Raw genomic sequence first — 22,624 nt, 5'->3', positions numbered from 1 at the left:
ACATTTGACTGCTAGTCTATGTTTGCATGTAGGCAACTAGTGGATTGCATTAGGATAACATCTAGGCAAAAAAAAAAGGCAACAGTCCATGTCTCCTGAGCCAAATATCATTCTGTATTTTCTTGAAAACATTAATTTCAGCTTTAATACCAATAAGACGCATTCTTTGTGTACAACATTTTTTCAATAGAGTTCTTATTTTAACCTGCATAGATGTACGTTCCGCTTGACCTGCCTCTCAATTCTTGTAACAAATCCCGATCTCAATGTTTCATTGAATGACACAATCCTGAGTAATCCAATGAGTACGTGTGACAAGCAACTGAGTAGAGGGAATAAAAAGGAAGGGGAAAAAAGTGAAGAAACTAAAAGAGAAAAACAGATTGGTTCAAATGTCAGGCTCTTTTTGTCTGTACGTTCCTCCATTGGATCTCTTACGTTTGGGTGCCAAAAAATGGTCTGGTATGAAGATATCTCTTTAAAAAATAAGTAAAAATAAAGTGGCTGGTTTTTCATTTTCTTGTGTTCTTTTTGTTTGTGTTTTTATGAATTATCTTGATACAGAGTTGGTTCAGAAATGCTTTCACAAACGTCATACAGTTTAGCTGACATTGTCATGGAAATATTCATTTCACACAGTTATTATGATTATACCTGTTAAATAGAACTGCACAGCCTCATACTGAAGACCGTTTTTTTCCACATTTGAACCACTCACATAGCTAAATAAGTTTATCAAAATATCCAAAACAGCTCTCTAGTTTGAGGCAATGTTACCTCAAACTGCAACTGAAACGAAAGCAATGTTAAAGGGGAAGTCAGCCCCTAAAATTTAAAAAAAATAATATGTTATATGCAGCTCCACTACTTGAAAGACGGCATTCTGATAAAAATCCACCCGTTTTAGTACATGTCACAAGGTCGGCCACTTTGACACTTGCTGTTAACTTAAAAATGACATCACAGTTGCTCAGGGCTCAGGTAACGACCAATCGCGGCTTGGCTTCAAAAAACAGCTGAACCGTGATTGGTTGTTAGATGAGCAACTCAATGTCATTTTCAGTTGACAGAAAGTGACAAAATGGCCGCCACTTGAGCTAGCTAAAAACATGTGGATTTTGCTTCTGAACTCTTATTAATCAGAATGCCGTGTTTAAAGTCGTGAAGCCACAATGATCATCTTATTTTAAATCGTTTTGGAGGTTGACTTCTCCTTTAACTCGCGATAACTAATTTGTTGATCACAATGAAACGTATGTGGGCATAGGTGTCAAACTCGAAGCCTGCGGGCAAGATGTTGGGGGGGACACAGGTGGGCGTCAAAGCCCGATGTGAGCTAACGGAAGTTTGACGTCGAGGACTACTCTTTACAGCGCACACGTCAAGCTGCTGAAAACAAATTCCCACCAAAACAGACTGAGTTGGGCTTGTTTTCTGGTGGTTTGTTTTTCTTCTTTTTTAGCTTTTGACCACTGTGGATTATGGATCAATTTAGACTGAGTTTTGAATACATTTCATTAAATATATACTGCATAATTCAAGCTTAGTACCATCTTTAAATTGCACTGGAGATCACACATCATTTTCATACGACCAACATTACTGAAGCATGAATTAGTGCAGTACGGGAAAAGCCAAAATCAGCGACTTTAAACCAAAATGAGTGTGGCCGAATTGTGTTTGCAAAGAGCTTAACCAGAATGAATTCCACTGGAGATCAACGTGATGCTCGTTACAAGTCCACTTTGCTCGCCAGTGGACAAAACATTACTTAGCAGTTGACAAGCAACCTACAAAAGCAAGTATTATACCAACCTCTCCGTTAAATAAATGTAAAAGTGACCGCTCCAGTGTTAGTGTCATTGATATATGACATTTGATGACGCCATTTCCAACACAACGAACACTGACGATCACTCTGCTCTGACAATCACCACACTTTATTATCGCTCATCATTAGTGTCCGTCTATTACTAGGATCAACAACTGTGAGAAAGTTAGTTTTCAACGGTGGGTGGAGGAAAAGTTATCGAATCGTCTTACCGATTTAGTCAGAGGCCGGGTAAAGTAACTTATGCCCGAGGCTCGACGTCAAGTCAGCCCAACATCCTCGACAACAGCGACGCCAAATAGCGGCTTACATTTTCTCACGGGTGAAAAACCAGCAACAAACACTTCATAACCACGCATGAATTGTCACTAGATTTAAGACAGTATCTAAGTTCCGTTAAGTTTTTCAAAATAAAATCTCACATTTTCCTACAATGCGTCTTATCTTTTATTTTTTAACGCCTTGAGAAGTGAATTTCCGATGATGTCCTTTTCTCATCATAGGTAGTTTAGTACAGCTTAGTTTGTCAAAAGGTGGTCACGTGCCTAGTGGGGAAGCCGTGGACAACGAACCACTCAAACCAAAGTGAGTTACGACCCCTCATAAAGTCTCCCTTATTTTCCTCGTTCACGCTACATACGCCTCAATTCATAAAATATAACAACAAAACATTCAGAAAAGACAATTACAGAAATGTCATTTATATGGAATAATTTGCTTTGCACATCCGCACATTTAGTGAATTGTATTCTATGGCACTTATACTTGTAATGTCGCGCATTTCATTTATAGAATTACTACTTATCGAATAGGAGTAATTTGGAGATAAACGTAGTTTCTTCCATACTTGCAGTATCTAATTTTAACCAAAAGAGGGCGACAACCCTTAAGATATTGGACCCAAATTGTCGTGTCCGTCTACTGTACATGCTTTTTAAAAAAAATGTATTTATTTATTTATTTATTTTTTACATTTCAAAACGGGTGTCTGCTTTCGCCAAAACCCCTCAACGATCAATAATCACATTACACTTTACACACACCTTATTTATTATGCAATACTGCTTAAATCAGCCAGTTTGAAAGTGGGGAGCTGTCACTGCTATGACAAGCAGTGCTTGTTGTGCGGATTTCATTTCCCCTAGCTCCGACTAGTTCACACTACCCCAAGTGTGGGGAGAGTATCAATCCAGGAAGCATTTTCACGAATGGAGGCAGTACTTTAAACACAACACTGTGGATGGGGCACATGGACACAATCAAACACAAAAAAAACCTCCACGGCCTCGACAACTTTATCAATCAATCAAATGCCAATTATCAAAGGCTAACGCTAATCTGTGCATCCAGGAGGTCAATGAAGCTCTGCTTAATTTTGGGCTTTGGCATGGTAGCAGGAGCATTGCACCCCTGGGCGTTGTGGGTGTTTCTGCATGACTGGGCCTCCACATGATAGCATTTCAGACAGTGTAGTTGCTTGAAAGTGGTTTTGGTTCTTTACCTAGCCTTTGCCACTGTGCCCTGTAGTAGTGCAGTGTCTCACTCACAGTACAGTTTATGAAATAAGCAGATAACTCATGATTCACTTGCTTGTTTAATTTCACACTTCATGGGTGGACGGCCGCTCCAGACAACAAAAGTGTGACACAATATATTTGTTTTTGATGAAATGAAAGCAACATGATCGACCGCACCAAGTGAAACTTTGTTGGGGACTCGCAACATCATCTATTTGGAAACAAGTGGGTATTAATGGGGGAGAAATGAGAGATTAAGGAAGTGGGGATAGACAAATATGCTAGATAGCCGGGGTGGGAGAAAGAATATATGGCAGAAAGATGTCGGGAAAGCAGATAGTCAGGGTAGATAAAGGAGAGGAGGGGGTGGGGTGTGATGAGTCATCACCCATCTATCAGCCCTGGTGGGCTGGAATACTGCAGGGGTGGCAGTATGGCACGGGCGCACACGCATACACGCACACACACACACTCATAGAGGGATGCTGACTGTCGCGTTGCTTCTCCATCTCCTACTGAGGAGGCAAATGGAACATAAAATGGAGATGCCATTAGGCCACAATTTTATGCTTAAAAACCCCACCATACACACACACACACATGCCTTTTTCCTCTGACAAACGCATACACATGTTGGCCTGAGCGAGGGATGGATGGTTACACACAAAGCACACAGAGACAGCTGCAGGGAGACAAAGAGAGCACTTCAGTAGCGCTGTACAAACCTCATTCATACTTTATTAGGCGGTGTATATGCAGGCGTTGTGAAAATAGGTAAGGGAAAGGAACTGACCAAGGGGGGAAAAACATTTAAAGCCATAGTAAACGGGCAGTTTTACCCTAAATAGACACTTTTGCAGTGACATGAATGTCCATCTCACCACCAAAGCGTGCATCGCAGCAGGGTTACCATGCCAACAGATTGGGAAACAACTAAATTAAAATCTATGCCAGTGTGCAAAGCCAGTTCTCCATGCTGGACACTTTTAAAGGATACATAAAAAACAAGGGTGGGGGGACAGGGGGGGTGAGGGGATCTACCACTTAAAACAGTATCCAATTTTCTCAATAAAAGGTCTTTGGTATATATATATATATATATACATATATACATATATATATATATATATATATATACATATATATACATATATATACATATATACATATATATACATATATACATATATATACATATATATACATATATATACATATATATACATATATATACATATATATACATATATATACATATATATACATATATATATATATATATACATATATATATATATATACATATATATATATATATACATATATATACATATATATATATATATACATATATATACATATATATATATATATATATACATATATATACATATACATATATATACACATATATACACATATACATACATATACATACATATACACATATATATACATATACATATATATATATATATACATATATATATATATATATACATATATATATATATATATACATATATATATATATATATACATATATATATATACATATATATATATATATATATACATATATATATATACATATATATATATATATATACATATATATATATACACATATATACATATATATACACATATATATATATATATATATATATATATATATATATATATATATATATACACACACTTTCATATCAGCTGAATTTGGATGAAGGATGAGGGACACCCTGAACTGGATCCCAGCCCTTCACAATACCCATATAAAAAAATGTAACACTCATATCCTAACATATGGAATATTGAGTATCTGGTCAACTAGAAGCATGCTTGGGGTGTGTGTGATAAAAACACAATGAAAGCATGGGAAGGACATGCAAGTTTCACTGAAAGCCTTAAAGGCCCATTAACCAGCATATGAGGATAAGCAATTCAGATAATGGATGGATGCATGATTTTTCAAGTCAGTCATTCTTTCCGCATCACCATCGTCATACAGTAAATGGGCCTAATGAGGCATGTAAAACATGCAGCATGCAGGCACGCACGCACACACACACAAAAAAATGACTCAAATCTCAGGTCAAGTTTGAAAACCTCTGTGGGATTCTGTATTAAATTTGTAAACATACATTCATACATCTTTTGAGTAGACTGAGAGAAAGAAAAATTGTGTTACAGCTGCATCAGTACATGCTTTTCTATCCTTGTGAGGACTCAAACTGTTACAATTTCAGTGTAGTTGAACATGAACATAACTGGTGGCAATTCACTGGATAGAGACAACACTATTGACTTGTTGGTTTTGTAGAGTATCATTTTGAGCCCGAAAACTATACTTTTCTGGAACTTGTGGAGTCTCCCTCTGCTGGCCACTCGAAAGATTGCAGGTATAAGGCACTACCACATCAGCGTCACCTATCAGTCCAGGAGACTCTGCTTCCGGTGTTTCTACAGTTCATCGGTTGGAAAGTTTAGTTAGGCTGGAACAATGCATCGAACTGAGTCCCCACAAGTATAGAAATTATGTTCTTTGAGTTTTGTCATGAGCCTTCAGCTGCCTTCTGTACACCTGCATATTTCTTGTGTGCTTACAAAACACGAGAAATTACAGAAAGACAAAAATGAAAACGAGTGTGTAAGCATTTTTCTAAGCATATTGTATGAACTGCATTTTTGCAAACTGCTATTTGAAATGCATTGTTTTTGCTCAGGTTTGAATGAAACAGGCTAATGTATAAACATCGATACTGTAAATTTTTGTGAAAAGATACTTTTCCATACCAATCTAATTTGAAAACATTGAGAGGCAACTCACATTTACAGACATTTGACCAATGTTACTAAGTTGTAAAAATACTTTGAGCTCATTGCAAATGGATGTGCAGTTGTGAGTGCATCTGACATAGCGAAATATGCATGCATGCATTATGAAGGAAAATATGGAACTGAATTTGTGAAATGGGCGCTTGCATCTGAATGCTCCCACACAATGTGCTGTGAGCATGTAGAGATATACTAGTACAGTGTGTGCGTGTGCGTGTGTGTATATATATATATGAGTGCATGAATAACAACATATCATGTGCAATGGTGTATCTGGCATGCATGTATCCCTGCATTGATGTACGTGTGAGTGTGTGTGTGCATGCGTGTGCGTGTGTATGAATGTGACCCAGGTCTAACTTGCATGTGCATGAATTAGTAGCCATCATCTCTGTCGTGGGTCTCAGCCAGAGAGCTCTCGTCAATATTTTCCAGGCTCTCGGCATGCTGAATGCTAAGCTCAGAAAGCGGGATGCTGGGTAATGTAGTCTGTTCTGGGTAGAGCCAAGGCTTGAATCCAGGGTTGTGTCTCTGCTTCCAATCGGAATACTTCAAACATGCTTTGTTGATTGACTTCATTGCCTACGAAGATAATAAAAAAATACAAATGAAAACGAGAATACAGATATACAATATCCATATTGCAAAATTGTTTACTATTCATATTTATATCAAATATATCTAATAAATCCTAACAGACCTTATTTACTGGTAATAATGGTTGTGTTTTGTGGACTTATAACATTTTAGGTGAACTACAAGATCAAGAGGTATGTTGATGATTTTGTTTGGTTGATGCAGAGAATAATGTAAAAAATATGACTGCAGCATTAGCTTGCTTTGTATGAATAGGATGGACTTGAAAATTGAAAGTGCCACAGCAAGAACATTAGTTGTCTCGCACAGAAGCAACAGAACAGCATCAGCATCAGCATATAGAATGAGCTGCCTGCACCCTTTATTGTTGCCTCTAACAACCCATCTGCCATGCTTATGCCATTCTGTCACCAAGTAGTTTGCACAGAATTACTGTTGCAATATTTCCTCAGTGGACAGGTTTTAAAAATGGAGCTTTCGGGGAGACAAGAAGAAAAAAAGAAAGACTGCCTGAGCATCCTAGTCCATAAAACACATTTTTCCCTCATCTGTATTGAACTGTAGATGACTTACACCGGGTGCAAGGAAGTGGGAAAACTTCTTGACAACCCACTTGGGTAATGAACCTGGAAAGAAAGAAAGATAGAGTGAGCAATGCAGGTCACTGATGATGTAGTGGTTCATTCGACTGACAGCGTGTGTTCGTTCACTTGGCACGCAGTGATCGTTCATGTGAGTGTGAATGGTTGTCATCCTTTATGTGATTGCCTGCCAAGCATTTGGGTGTCGTCTGCCTTTTTGTCCGAGGTGTGAAATAATAGTTACCCCGTGGATCTAACTGTGCCATGTATGTGAGGACACAGTTGTTGGGCCCCTGACTCTGGACCATGTAGCCAGTCTGTACGGACACGGCTCGGACCATGCCCTTTTTCGGAGGATATTTCTGCAGGAACAACACAAACGCACAGTGATTTCTCATTCAAATGTTTTAAAGGTATGTTTACAAGGCCTAGAGTTCTCAGTGAAGTGTTCTTTAATATAGAAAATGTTCAGCCTTCATTTGATTTATATTGCAACTCATGGGGTGAAGTCAGGGAAACCTGCATTTACAAGGCCATGCACTGCAAAGGACATTAATATCAGTTTACCGTAAACTGTCATGCTTATCTGATGACCACTAACTCCACCCAATTCCGTTTACTTAACTATGTAATCACCAATCTTGTTTTTTGTTTGTTGGCAATCTGAAAATTTCCATAAAAACCACAGCTGACATAACTTGTTATGCCACTGCTGACTCCTTGATTAATACTTTCTATCTTTATTACAGAATGATAAAGTAGCCAGTTGATAACCTGTGCTCATTGGAATAGCAAAGGCCCAGAAGAAGCAATCAGCTCTTCAGTAATTAGTGGAATCTTCCTTTTTATCTTTTTACCTCTATTTTTTGGGGGCCTACACTAATAGGTGACAATGGAAAGAATTCATGCCGATAGCATTGGGAAATTAATGAAGGTATCTGCCCAGTTTATGATTTTAGTCCAATTCAAGATAGTAAATGATACCAGCCGCAGGCTTTAAAAATAACAAATAAATAAGCAATTTTTTTTGTTTTCGATACATGGACTTACAAGTATCCAACTACTCAGCAAGAATGCAAGAAGCTCGTCACCAAAAATCTAAATAACCGCAATAAAAAGAGACACTTCCCACATGATTATTATTATTTACACAATAAAATAGAATTAAAAAATTACAAGAGAGAAGAAATTTATTGCGCAGGAGAGGAAAAGAAGTCCGAGGGCTTGTATAAAATCTTCCTCTCAAAATAAAAACACTGTAATAGCTCATGTAAAAAAAAAAAAAAAAATATATATATATATATATATATATATATATATATATATATATATATATATATATATATATATATAAAAACAAAAATATTGATAATTCAATTAACAGTTTGCAAAAGTGTCACAGTCAAGCTTCTGCAGCGATGAAGCCATTCATCTTAGTCATACTAAAGCACGAATGCATCTAAAACCACTGACCAGCGTGGATGGTTTACCATCAGTGACCATTTGTGGCGTTTCCTACTTTGCCAGTAGCATTAGTGTTCATGTTGTTTGCATCAGAAAAATATGGAATTCAGCATAGAAATAAGTGTTGTGCACATACAAAACATTCTTAATCTTACGATGATTCATTCATCGGATATTCATCCGACTACGTGAGTTAGTGTGCTGTGTTAATGGTTAGTGAACACTGCAAATTGATGGAGTTAATGTAGTAAGTAAGTTAACTACGCAAGTCATTTGGTTTGCCTTTTTCATGTTATGGTAAAATATGCGGTGCTTAACACACATTAGATTACCGTCTAATGAAAGGTTGAAGAGACAGCTGCACGAAGTCTGACAGCATTGACATACAAACTTTCTGTTATGGTCATTATAACAGAAGATAGAAGCTCCAGCTGTTGTGAAATCTATAAACAAAGTTGTATTGCATTGTATTGTATAAAAAAAAAGCTTTAATGTTTAAATGTATATAGAGAACCAGATGCTACAATCATTTTTATAATGAATTTTTATTTTCATTATTATTAGCTATGCTGGATTCATTTTTTACTTAAGCCAATGGAACCTGGCTGAAATTGTGGTTCAAAAAGTCTATATACTCTAGTTAAAAAAAAATAAAAATAAAAAATCATCATCATTTCTGTTCAAAATGGCATAACAGAAAGAGCTCATGTTTGTTTGTGAAAGAGTTTTGTATGGTTCCCATAAATTTCTCGATTCTAAGTGCAGCTCGTAGAACCAGTGCTGGCCTTGGCATTGTGTATCTGACACAGGTTGACAAAATCTTATCATGTGTCCTTGGCTACTCGTGTATAAAAAAAAAATAAACATTTACTTGTGTCAACTTTGGTGCCAAAACATTATTTTATAATATCTAGAGACTACAACCATACCTTGAAAAAAAAAAACATCTGACTGAAGGCTTGCTCTCTCCTGGAACAATTGAACAAGCTACCCCTGTGTGAAAATAAATATGTATGTTTGTTGAAGTAACCCAAATGTGACTGTTGTATCAATATATACTCCATCTCTGCAGCATTGAGGAGAAACCTTACATACACACTCTGTCCTTGGTTTTTTCCATGCTGGAATGCGGAAGGCAAGGTGGAAGTCAACAGCTAATAGTCACGTGAGAGTTCTTATCCTTGTGTAAACATTTCATTAGGGACTAAGACTGAATGGCAATGGAGGCAGATAAAAAGCTGGACATGGGTAGAAACTCAAGTAAACCTGAGATAGTAAAAGAAAAGCATCCAAGGAAGCAGTATGGAAACTGGAGTTGAAATGAAAGTGTTCTATTAGTTGAGTCTCTGGAGTGCCTGCCCACACACATCAAGTGTGAAATTAAAAACAACCAAGTACATCTTTAGTTATCTGCCTATTTCGGAATAAATCAATCTAAAAACCGCCTCCATATGATTTTCTCAGCCAATGACGTGATCGGTGAGAGTGCCCAAAGTTGCAGAGTGAAAGAAACACTTTGATGCGACGGGTGAAGCTCTGTCATGTCAGACCAAATATAAAAGAAGCTCTGCCGGACTGATTACCATCAGCGAACAGTTACCATCATCAAGCTTTTAATAATAATTCTCAGCGAAAGTGTCAATGTGGAAGTGGGAGTATTTGTTGATTTCAACTCATATCAGCTAATTATCTTACTATTCTGAGAAGACTTGGGGAAAAAGGTTGCGCTGAAAGCTTGTGTTTGTTGCAAAGTATACAAGTTCTCTGTGTATGTATCCGAGGATGTCACTTGGTACAGTTGAGCGCTGTTGGCTACAGTGCAGGTCGGAGCAGTAAATTGGAAGTGTCCCCTCGCAATTATTAGGTACAGGAGAGAATCTATCGCCACCAAACGCAATGTGACCCGCTCGTAGCACTGCTGATGACGCAGCAAGTTGTCTTATAATACGCATCACTTATTTCGGAACCTTGAAAACTTTTGACTGTACAAACACCAAATCAAATGTGTAATCGGACCAATTTGGCGACCGGCAATTCCAAGTGAAATATTAAAATACATGGAAAAGCATAAAACACTCTTGGCACACTGAAAACGTTCAATTAATCATACAAAAATGCACACAATGTTCACCAATGACATATTTTGGTCCAATATTTCAACTTCTACTTTCACAGAGCATAAACGCCTTGAACCTTAATGAAACGGACTCCCGTGATCCAACTCGTCCAATGTGCACCCATTTGTTTCACTTCACCACATTGCTATTTCCATCTACCATTTGGACACGTGGGTTTCGGAAACCAAACTGACCATATATGTGCATCAACTTACTGCATGTTTAACAGAGTAGTTCATGATGATGTAGTCTTTCCCCATTGGCAACCAGGAGCGAAGAGTCACAACATCTCGGTTACGGAGTGGATTTGGACACTTCCCTGTTGTCAGATTCAGAGGAAAAACATGCACAAAATACAATCAAAATGGGTGCGATTTTGAATAGATTATATTATACATGCGTGTAGAAATCTTAAGAGGAACATACATGAATAATAACCAACATCCGCGTTGACGGTCAGTTTTCCAATATCGAAGGTCTCGATGACATTTGTGTCCCATTTTTTTCTGTATTCAATGTCATGGAGAACATCATACATGGTCTCAGCTGACACGTCCTTGCTGACCATCCGACACTATGTCAAAAAGAAAGAGAAAAACAATGTCAGGCAAAGGAACACCAATGAGTCATGGACGTGTAATATTCTACTATCTAATGCAATCTATTGCCAATTTTCTGAAAGCCAGAAATGAAGTGGGCATTCCAAACATGGTGAACTTGGACCGGCATAAAAGCAGAAATCAAGTCGCTTCAGATTATTAGGTAGGTAGATAAAGTTTCACTTTGTCTTTAGGAACACTCTGCAATCTCCATACATACATTAATATTACATTACATTGCACTTCTCGAGCTACTTCTAAATTTGCAACCTGTTAGGTGTGGCTATGCCTAAACACCAAGGGAACAGCTACCTGTCAGATTTAGAACAGATGAAGTAAATAGAAGCAAGCAGAATGTAGACTGGCGCTGTTACCACAGTGACAATTCCGCAGGGACTTGGCGTTAATAATAAGGCAAAACAAAAGCAAAGATACACTTAAGACAAGCACGCGTATAGAGCGTTAAAGCGGTATTAATGGTAAAAGAGGTGGTAATTGAAACACGACTCAGTCAGAATGAACAAGAAAGAAAAATGATTACAGCTGTTTATTGGTCCGACGCAACTTCATGACAAATCACACTAGATATGAATTAACAGCTGGTGCTCAAAATCAAATCACATTTTATTGATATAGCACTTTTCATACGTTGTATACGTATAAAACGTGCTGTATAACGATATAAACAAACAATAAAGAGAGGAGAGGAAACAACACAAATATCCAGATGAGAAAAAAAGAGCAGGCTGGTGCAAACTCTTCACATTGTGAAGAGCCCTCTCAGTTCCCCGTCTGCAGGATGACGTCACCGAGGGATGGACCAACCACACCACTCGGACACTGGGGTTAAGACTTAAACGTTTTAGACTTAGAAAGGCTAAAAGTCAAAAAGACAAAATGAGATTAAAAAAAAAAAAAAAGAATAATTAAGGAGAAAATTAAATGTCAGCAGAATTTTAAAAATATAGACTAATATGATTTTGCTTGTAATTTTAACAACTAATACCACATTTACACAGGTAGAATAATAAAACTTACTGCATTATATAAAAACATAATTTCATGATGAACACAATTGATGTTACCATTGGTTGCGGCCCAAAACAACCGTTCTAGTTTCGCACAGGGCCCCTTTGTAAAGTAATTGCATTCCACAAGAATATAATTGTTGGTGAACTAAGTCACTTATTTTGTGGCTATTAGTCAAACTTTGATCAATGCAGCGTTTGCACTCAGCAGTCATGCAGACTCAGCATCGGTCTGTCATGTTGAAGAAGAAGCTGAGGCGAAAGGCAGAGTCGTCTATCTAAAGAACATTTCTAACCTCGCCATATGATCACGAGCTGTGGGTCGTGACCAAAAGAACAAGATTGTGGATACAAGCGGCTGCAATAAGTTTTATCTGCAAGACTTTCCCTTAGAGATAGAATGAGAAACTCAGTCATCCGGGAGGTAGTTCAAAGTAGAGTCGCTGCTCCTCCACATCGAGGAACCAGATGAGGTGGTTCAAGTAACTGTTTAAGATGTCTCAGAAGCCTCCTTTGTCAGATGTTCCAGGCATATCAAACACACCTGGGAACTTCTCAGGATCCACCCAGAAAAGGTGGACAAAGTGGGTGGGGAAAGGGAAGCCTGAGCTTCTTTGCTCAGGTTGTTACCCAAGCAACCCCAAGATAAGAGCAAGACAATGGATGGGTGGGTGGATAGTCAATAGTCAATTAAACACTCTTAACTCTCCCACCAACAGATTTCGTCCTTTAATGCGCACTCAATTGAGCTTTTGTGAGGTAGGAAAAGGTCTTGCGTGTTGCTGCCTTCTCAACATTGTGAATTCATCCAATGTGGTTTGATACACATACAATTCACGCACACGCGCACACACTTATATGCATATACAAAAATATTATTAAAATAGTATTAATTTTTACAATGTCAAATACTCAAGTGAGTATACTGGATTTCTAAATTTGCACTCAAGAGAGCTATTGAAATTGTTTTTTTAAATGGCAGTTCTATGCCAATTTAGAAGTGTATAGCAAGTAAACGCCAATGCACAGTATGTTTATACAAGGAAACCATACTTGAATTTATAGACATTTGAGTCTTTTTTTTTTTAAATAAATAAATAAATTTTAGAAATTTTGTCCGGACAATAAGGAACTTATGAATTATAGTGTATCAAAGAATTTGATTTGAAAAATAAAAGATTGTTTCAAAAACTGTGATTTCAATTATTACCAAAATAATGATTAATATTTTTTTCATAATTGAGCAGCCCTAAGAGCATTCAAGTTCACAGGTGCCACTGGATTTGACTCTAAAAAGAAGCAGTTGCATTTACTCCAAAGTTGAACTGAACAACAATCTCAGAAAAATTACCCCTTGAAGGCTTCCAAACAAGTGAGACATTTTTTCTGCAAAAATAGATTGCTTTAGAACCATTACTAAAACATGACATCACAAAGCTTGCATTATTTTGGAGAGATATTTGAAGGGTTAAAGCAAAACAAAAAGTCTGAGGAAACCACTTAAATTAAATGAAATATGATCCGAAGAGACAAACTGAAATTCAGGATATGTGCGCCAGTGAAATGAGATTGTTCTTGGGTAATTTGTCTAGGCTGACCATGTTGCAAATGCTTTACAATGATGATGTCAAGAAAGGGTCGGCAGTACATCACCTTATTCAATCCATTACAGTGAGTCATTCATTGCACCCCCCCCCTCCCCCAACCAATGTGTTAAAGTCAATGGACTTACAAGTATAACATCACAATTGTGATGGCATTCTAACTTAGAGTTATCATTTCCAATACAAGATATATTTTTTTTGTAACAAAGCACGTCTATTTTGGTATTCATGGATTTAGTCAGTTGAATACGAGAGAGGGAAGCGAGCAGGTTCTCAACGAGCTAAAGCGACTCATCGACCTTGGAGGGAAGAATTGATGTCAGTATTTGTAAACCACCGAAATAGGAGGAGCTTCGGAGAATGTAAAACTGAGCTGAAAGCGTCCTGGTCAGAGTGGAGAAAAACAGCCCAGCCAGCACACATGATCTTAATTCGTTTACGTTTTAATTCCGTTAGCTCAACAGATGAAGCAAGGAGATGGTAAGATAAAAAGCACAGATCGTTATCCAATGGCGAGAGTATTTTTTTGTTTGTTTTGTTAGTCGTCTTTTTTTAACCTCTGCTCACTCTATCCACCCAACCATCCATTTTTTAAACTGCTTACGCCCCGAGAGGGATGCAATGAACTGGAACCTGTTCTAGCTGACCTCAGACGGACAGAAGTTTGACGAGACAATCATTCACACTCACACTGTTACCATTAGTGAGTGGCAACTGAACCCATGATACAAGAATAGAAGTCAGGCTATTGAACCACTACACCATCGGGGACTGCTCATTGCCCACTCACTATAATAAATGACATTTGCCCCTTACATAACCAATCCACGCCTCCCATGACTTTGTCACAACCACACTTTTTCCTGCCGTCACCAAGCTGTCAGCTCCTTTCACAAGCGTTATTGTACGACATTTGCAGGCAACAACAGAACAGCGTAAAAATAAAGATCGATCTGTCAGCGTGTGAATGACTTAGAGGGGATTCCGCCTGTGCACGTGTGGCATGGAGGCAGCAGAAGTGGCGAGCACATTGTCTGTATTACAAAATGTAAACAGAACGCGTGTGCGTAACAGTAGAAAAACGTTTTGCCTTTATTCTGTGTTGCTGTAGTGTATAAATGGTATTATCAAAAAGGGGAGGGTGTGGGTGGGATGTGCAGAGTCAACAGGGTCAATTACCATCTATGGAGGTGGTCCAAGAGCCCTAACAAGTTAAGATGGCAACGTGCCCGTGTTTAAGGGGATGCTGAACACAAGTGCAAAGTTTGACGCTGACTCCTTGTTGGAAGGTACAGTATCAATTTAATTCTGGGATGCCGTTTCACTGTTTTAACACGCTGACAGTTGCATCAATATTCGGCTTTACTGGAATTTTTACATAAATATATATAATAAAAAATAAATTAAAAAACAAAGGTGATGTGCCAATTGTGCGGCATTTCTGTGTTAAAAAGCCTTATATGTATTTGGTGTGGCAATTTCAAACTGAAGCTCATAAATGGGGATAGACCGATTATTGGCTGGTCCGATTATCGGTGTGATATGTGCCATTTTGACTCATATTGGCATTTTCTTTTAATAAATCTGATGGCCGATAATGAATCAATGTCAAACTGTATTAACTTCAATGAACTATTTAAACTATTTTAACTAAAATTTCAGTTTACTTTCAACTGACCTTGGGAAAACTCTGCACGTTCTGTTTTTTATTGAAATCAAACCAAAGATAAGTGAAATCTTAACATTTCTGACATTTTGATATTTTGGAGTACATTATTTGCTGTGGAAAACTAGAAGAAGTTACTGTTAAAGTGTTTATTCAACTTTTTAAGACATACTGATGGCCCTGGAAGCTACGTGAATGTTGCTAAAATTTCATAACAAGTATGTATAATGTCATTTTTTACAATATATATATATAAAATAATAAAAAAATGGAAATGAACATTTTGCAAATCTGAAAATATGTTAAAAAATGTGTGCTGAAAGATGTTTCGAGTTATTTTTTACGTCAATATTTTCCTTTTTACTGAAAATTAATATCGGCTCCAAATATCGTCATCGGCCTCCTTGACCACAAATAATCGGTATCAGTATCCGTCCTGAAAAAAATGTCTCTCTCTACTCATGATAATTAGGGCTGACGACTGCGATGAATGAATGTAACATAAACGTATATTCAATGACTGCGCTAACTGTGTGACGTGAGAGTTCAGAGAGCAAAGCAAACAGCCGATAAAGTGACCATGAAAAATTCAAGCTTCCGTCACACTCGCATTTACATTAACACGTCAGGATAGTAAAGCATCGCCCATGTGTGGGAGTTTGCACTTTTTGCTTCTCTTTGTTTGTGGAGCATGACCTGTATTAAAGCACGAATAAATAGCACCTTACTCAATGCACACACAAACATAGTGCTGCTGCAAACATGATACACCTCCTCTAACCCAGCACTAGGATGTACCTGCAGGAATCATGCAGAGTCGACTAATGAGAATGCTATGCAATCCTGATTGGCGCTTACGCACATTGCAGACTCTGGGAGGGGGCTGGGAAAAGCCGGCTGTTGCTGCTCTTGCACACAAAGATAACACCCTTAAGCACACGGACGCACATCACTGCGTGCACACACACTTTATTCAACTAAGTAAACAACCATTGGCTCGTTCGCACAACCCTGACCCGGATACACCAACAAGAAATGGCAAGCAGAGCTTAACTTGAATCAAACTGAAACCATGAGTTTTTTGGGGGGAATTTAAACGAATATGACGCGCCAAGAAGCAATATCTAAAACAAATCCTAATACCTAATTCTTATAAAAGACAAAGTACACAACTATAGTAAAATGAGATTCTTATCACCCTTTTTTCCTAAGCTATTAGTGAACAGTGTATGTAGTTATTGCCCCAAACCTTGAAGCAATATCGAACACCATGGAAACGGACAGAAACTTAAACCTATGGTGATTTTTAAGGGGAAGACGCTGCCTTCAGAAAGGTTTCAGCATTAGTCATTGTTAAGGCCAATCAAAAGGGCTGGATGAACAATAAGAAAATGAGAGTGTTGCCATTGACGTGCACGTAAAATGCCCGAATGTATTTTTCCTACGCGTCACCTCTTGATCTGTGACTCCATGCGCGCCCATCTCAAAGCCGCAGTGAAAAAACAAGTGAGGCAAATTAACTCAGAGGTTGCCATCATTCGGGGAGGCATGACGAATGAACGCCAACTGTCGGACATCGGTGCAAACAGGTCGTTCAAAGTTAAGTTACATGTTGCGTGGGAGCGATGACAAATGGCGAACACAGCTTTACTAAGACTGGGTGGCAGCACAGGGCGAGTTATGCCACAATTTGTGAGTGGATTGCAGATGCATGAGTTAACGTGTCTGCTTGCACTGTTGTTCGAGCTTTCACAAAAGCGGCATCCTATAAGAGGGTAAACGCAGCAGCGAGACTTACTGACAATGACGAGAGAGAACCTGTCGTGTTTGATGCACACAGAAGATGAGGACTTTGATGGATTTGTGGGTGATGATCAAAAATAATGCGAGTACATCGTTAAATACTTCAATAAAGTACAACCCAACCCAGTTTTGCGCCCGCTGCCTTTTAAGAACATACACTAGCCTAGCATGCGTGCTAGCTTATGTATTAGCGTGCATGCATGCTAAGCTAAGGTATATTTTAACATGTCTGCGCACAATAATACGGTGCGCCGTATGTATGTCAAATACAGAAATAGCACCCGTAACTAATATGGTGTGCCGCCTGGTCGTGAAAATGCCTGTATTTTCATGACCATAAGGCGCTCTTAAAAGTCTTACATTTTCTCCAAAGAGGGTGGGTGGGGGGGCGCTTTTTGTGTGCACTGAGTTGGAGTTGGAGTTCCAAAATCTGTAAATGTTGAAATGCGTGTGAATTTGATGAGCGCTGTGCTTGACCGACTGGGAGCATATCATGCCAACACACTGATGAAAGGCAGACGTGACTGAGGACAGTATGCGGACCTTAAAGAAAGAAGGGTGCTTTCACTAGCTACCCGCCTCCATAGAATCTTGTAACACCTCTGATACAAGATGTGATGTGAAATGTAAACTGGTACCCTTCTCGGGGTTGGGAGTGTAAAAAAAATCCATCTTCTGTGACTTCTCTTCAAGGTCGAAAAAGTAAATTCGCTTGCATTGGGTATCACATGCACAGAGGAAGGAATCATTCATAAGTAAATGAGTGAAGCCAAGGGAGAACGTGAGCATGCTCACAGAACCGTTGGCTAAAAGTGTAGTATATTACATAACATTACACTATGCAAGGTGATATATTTTAACAACAGCATTTGAACAGTTTAACGATTGTAGGCGTGTGTGTCATATGTTGCTCGACTGTATATTTGCATATTATACACGTTATTCTCGTTTGTCTGACGTTGCGTGTTCTCACCTTAATTTTGTGGACAGACTTGCCCTCTTCCAGCGCCTGACTCCAGACGGCGATGCCTCCCTTGTTGTAGGTAACACTCCAACCATCCTCACTCAGACACTCCGACTTGAAGTTGGCAAACGCCCGGTCGTCCGGGATGGTAACGTTCCGTCCAGACATCTCTCTGTCCCGTGGAAAAAAAGAGGTTGACGCGAGCGGACTTCGAGAGAAGAAGGAAAAAAAGACTGTTGCTGGGGAGTCTCCCTTGTGTTTGAACAAGTTAACAGCTTAATTCAATTTAGCGAGAAACCTGCAGCGAGGTCTTGTGATGTGTGCGCATGCTCACTCAGGGAGGTACAACGAACTAGTCAAATAGAGGTGTGGACGCCGCCGACGCCGACGCGCACAGGTGACCGAGGTTTTGTGTCGAGAAAAGCACCGAGGCGGTTTAGTCGAAGTCGGTGCTGAAGAAGTTTCGGTCGGGTAGCTGTCCTCAAAAGCAGCTGCTCTGAAAACCAACCATATGGTTACGTTTCCAAAACTCACCGACGCACCCTCTGTTGCTCAGTAGCTTTCTTTTTCACTTCCGCCGCTCTTCAATGGTCCTGCGCTAGTTTGTAGCAGGTCTCCATCCCTGCAGTCGGTGATCGTCGGGAGGATGCGGCGTAAACGAAACAAGGAGTGGGAGGGTGACAGCAGCTTGGCTTGATCAACGTCAGACACACGACGCAGCAAAGTCTTCAATGGGAACGCCTCCGAGTGATGCATTTAGAGGTCCTCGTAAAGCCCGCATCTCGACCTCAGGGATTCGCCCATTTATTAGCTCACCAATGACGTCGCATAAAGGCGTTTTTTTCTGTCAGAAACATGACGAGGTGCCGCGATTTAATTTAATTTATTTGTTAGATGAAAGATGTACATTTTGTATGGTTGATCGGGAAAATGCAACTCATCTTCTCTGTGACTGCCCGTTTATTATCGGATTCAGGAAAAATCAAGAGACTACATTTCTCAAAAGACTGTCAATACTATAGAGATTGAAGTATAAAAAAATATTACTTGTTTTGTATACAAAGATATAGATACCTGCAATCACTTCTGTAACTTACCATATTCATATTTTTGGAACAGCCGTAGTGATTTTATTTATTAGATCTTCACTTTATTGAATTGTTACTTGTAGGGCAATTTGGTTTGCAGCAAGTCACACTGTCAAGCATACAACAAAAACAATCTAATAAACCCCAAATAATAATAATATGAGCAGTGAATTGCATCATACGCGTCAAGTGCAAAGACATAATACAAGGCAGCCTCTGAACTGTACGTACCTACAAGATGACGTACAGCGCATGGTTTGTGGTGCAAACAGAAATGGCATTTAAGACTGAATGAGGAGGGTTTGTTTGTGTTGCTGAAAAAGACAAGAGGATTTGGACACCCACTACCTGCAACTTAAACGATTGAACAAGTTTGAAACACCCTCCAGCGGAGAAATGGCGGAAGTAGGATTTTCTTTTCCTTAGGGGGCTCATGAGGCTTGGAGGGTGCAAACACGCCAACTAATTCTTCAGAAAATGTTGATAAACATTCAATATTTGTTCCCTATGGGGGATGAGGAGGAAAATTCACTGAACAAAATCCGAAAATACCCCAAAATCAATTCTCTGGTCTTACACCTGTAGGGCAAGCATATTTTTTGAAGGCCACCCTCTAGCTGCGCCTGTGCAGCAGAGCCCCAGAAAGTTGAAGACTCGCACACCACATCCAAGCCTGATTACCTTCAGACCTGTCCAATCACATAATCAAGTCAGAAATGAAGTCAGCCAAAAGATCTAAAAAAAAGCTGCAACAAAATGTCATTATCCAAATAAATTCAAGAACGGGTGAGAAATAAACTAATTGACACCAATCAGTCTAGAAAGGGTTTCACAAAAAGAACATCATACCACAGTAAAATACAGGGGTGGTAATGTGCTGATCTGGGGCTGTACTTCAACGCATACAACAGGGGCTGCTTTGCTAATTAGATGACTTGTTGTGAAGGAAGGAACAGTGAATTTTTGCTCTTCACCACAACTTCCTGAGGGGAAATGTTTAGCCATTTGTTTGTGAGCTTGAACTGACGCGCACTTGGGTTCTCGTGTTGCAGACGTTAAAGTCAAAATGAGTGAATATTTAAGGAGTCCCGTTTCAACATTAAATATCTTGTCTTTGAAGTTGAACACAATTGAGTATATGATCAAAATGATTAGTAAATCATTGTATTCTGTTTTTTTGGGGGCAAGGGGGGCTTTACGTGTCATCACTTCTACTGTTTGTGGACGTATTTATTCAAAATGTTATATGTAGCCAAGAAAATGTAGATTGTTTTGACACACATCTGCTAATAACGCAGTGCCCCTGGACAGAGAACCTCTGGAAAAGGAAATGAAAAACACACTAAGTCAGTGGTTCCAAAACTATTTTTGCAGTGCACCCACTTTGGTGAGGAAATTATTTTCTATCTCAGTGTCTGATGCCAAGGCAATAATAACGACAACAACAAAAAGAAGTAACACGTGCTCCATTCATATTTCACCACAAGGTCATTCATGAAAACCTCACAATGTGGTGCACCAGCCAAATGATGATTTATGAATAAACTTTGAATTCAAGCCATGTCAATTTCCGATATGGTAAAAAAAAAAAGTGCTTAATGTGATGTGCATTACTAATTCCTGGCCATCAAAGAGCTCAGAGTAATTTGGGGGGGGGGCATATTTGCAGGGCAACTGTATGAGATTTTTGACAATGCTGAATAACTAAAATAGTAATAATCTAATTTTTTTTAATTTTTTGAGGGGTTGGGGGCTTTGGATTTGCTATTAATACCAGCTGGTAATGAAAAAGGCTTTTTTTTTACCTGTGTGAGCCATTGCTCTGCCATGCATCATTAATTAACTCAGTTTATTGTTAATTTATATTGGTATGGCTGTACTTATTAAACCTAATAGTTGCAGCTCGTTATTTCTACGGAGTCCATATGTGAATGTACAATCAAAGACTGGTGTGCTAGACTTGATGAGACAAAGACCAACTTTAGTGATGCGCTTGCAAGGGCAAATACACATTCACACTCCTGTGGCGATGTAATGAAATGTCTGGAAAAGGTGCAAGTGGATTTATGATGACACAGCATGATGTCCTAAATCATCATTGTGTGGCACACCAAGTCTGCTTCCACGACATAAAATATCTACTTCATAAATTAAACCTCCGCTGCTTGGCGGAAGCTGCCTCCCATTTTAGAGCAGCTATGTTAAGATTGTATTCGTCACAAACCATATCTATATAAGAATATGTTTCATAACTTAAAAGTACCTTATTTGTTTTCCACCTAAAATGAGCAAAACACACAATCATAAGAGTTTGGCTAACAACTCTCTATTTTAAAAATAAATTAAACATTTCAGTAAATTAAAAACTACCCTATAATGGTTGCTGTAACTCACTAGTTCTGGTATCTAATGCATAAGTGTTTATGTATTTTAATTTGTGTTCTAATTTTCCAGCTAATTTAAATTACACCATATGGCGAGCACTTTGTTACAGCTCCAGTTCTTGTGGAATGCACTATATGAATAAAGTTATATTTTATTGTATTGTAGTCTGTCCCTGATTCGCATTAAAGGATGAAAGATTGAATGAAATTTGCATCTCCTCTCAACGCCGTCAGCTTTATAGTTTTTTTATCTTTAGATGTGTATTGGCGTGTAGGCGTCAACTAGTGGCCATAACATGCAATAACATGCAATAAATAACATCCAATCATGCACACAGGCACACGCCAAAGTGGACTTAAGTTTCTTGAGACCTAATATATATCACAACCAAATCTTGCATGGTAAGCAAAAAGGAATATAGCATCAGAAATACACGCACACTCAATACAAACACCAACATACATACGTATATGCTGTTTGTGCAAAGTACCACTACAGAGCAAAACTATCAGTTAGACTACATTACCCAGACTGCATCGCGT

General features: G+C 38.6%; 2 protein-coding genes across 3 annotated transcripts in view; both read right to left on the bottom strand.

The window, feature by feature from the left end:
• arap1 (ArfGAP with RhoGAP domain, ankyrin repeat and PH domain 1) overlaps nt 1-2,173 on the bottom strand; it is a 42,521-nt gene extending 40,348 nt beyond the window's left edge. Inside the window, exon 1 of the mRNA XM_088300559.1 lies at nt 2,044-2,173. The gene's annotated coding sequence lies outside the window, so the exon portion shown is untranslated. The remainder of the gene's footprint in view (nt 1-2,043) is intronic.
• A 3,416-nt stretch (nt 2,174-5,589) lies between these two features.
• stard10 (StAR related lipid transfer domain containing 10) lies at nt 5,590-19,394 on the bottom strand. 2 transcript variants are annotated; one of them, XM_088301083.1, is made up of 7 exons: nt 19,152-19,394; nt 18,619-18,781; nt 11,372-11,519; nt 11,161-11,264; nt 7,609-7,726; nt 7,357-7,409; nt 5,590-6,768 (listed from the first exon to the last, which is right to left on the bottom strand). In XM_088301083.1, exons 2-7 carry the CDS (start codon nt 18,775-18,777, stop codon nt 6,562-6,564), a joined length of 789 nt encoding a protein of 262 aa, XP_088157209.1. In that variant the 5' UTR covers nt 18,778-18,781; nt 19,152-19,394; the 3' UTR covers nt 5,590-6,561. The 2 variants fall into 2 exon arrangements, with proteins under 2 accessions (XP_088157209.1, XP_088157208.1); XM_088301082.1 differs by having other exon boundaries at nt 19,144-19,393.
• Nucleotides 19,395-22,624: the final 3,230 nt, after the last annotated feature.

Source organism: Idiotropiscis lumnitzeri, chromosome 7 (genome assembly GCF_059441095.1).
Source record: "Idiotropiscis lumnitzeri isolate Australia: NSW breed Sydney's pygmy pipehorse chromosome 7, RoL_Ilum_1.0, whole genome shotgun sequence".
In the NCBI taxonomy this organism is placed as follows: Eukaryota; Metazoa; Chordata; class Actinopteri; order Syngnathiformes; family Syngnathidae; genus Idiotropiscis; species Idiotropiscis lumnitzeri.
This window is presented reverse-complemented; position numbering and strand designations above follow the sequence as displayed.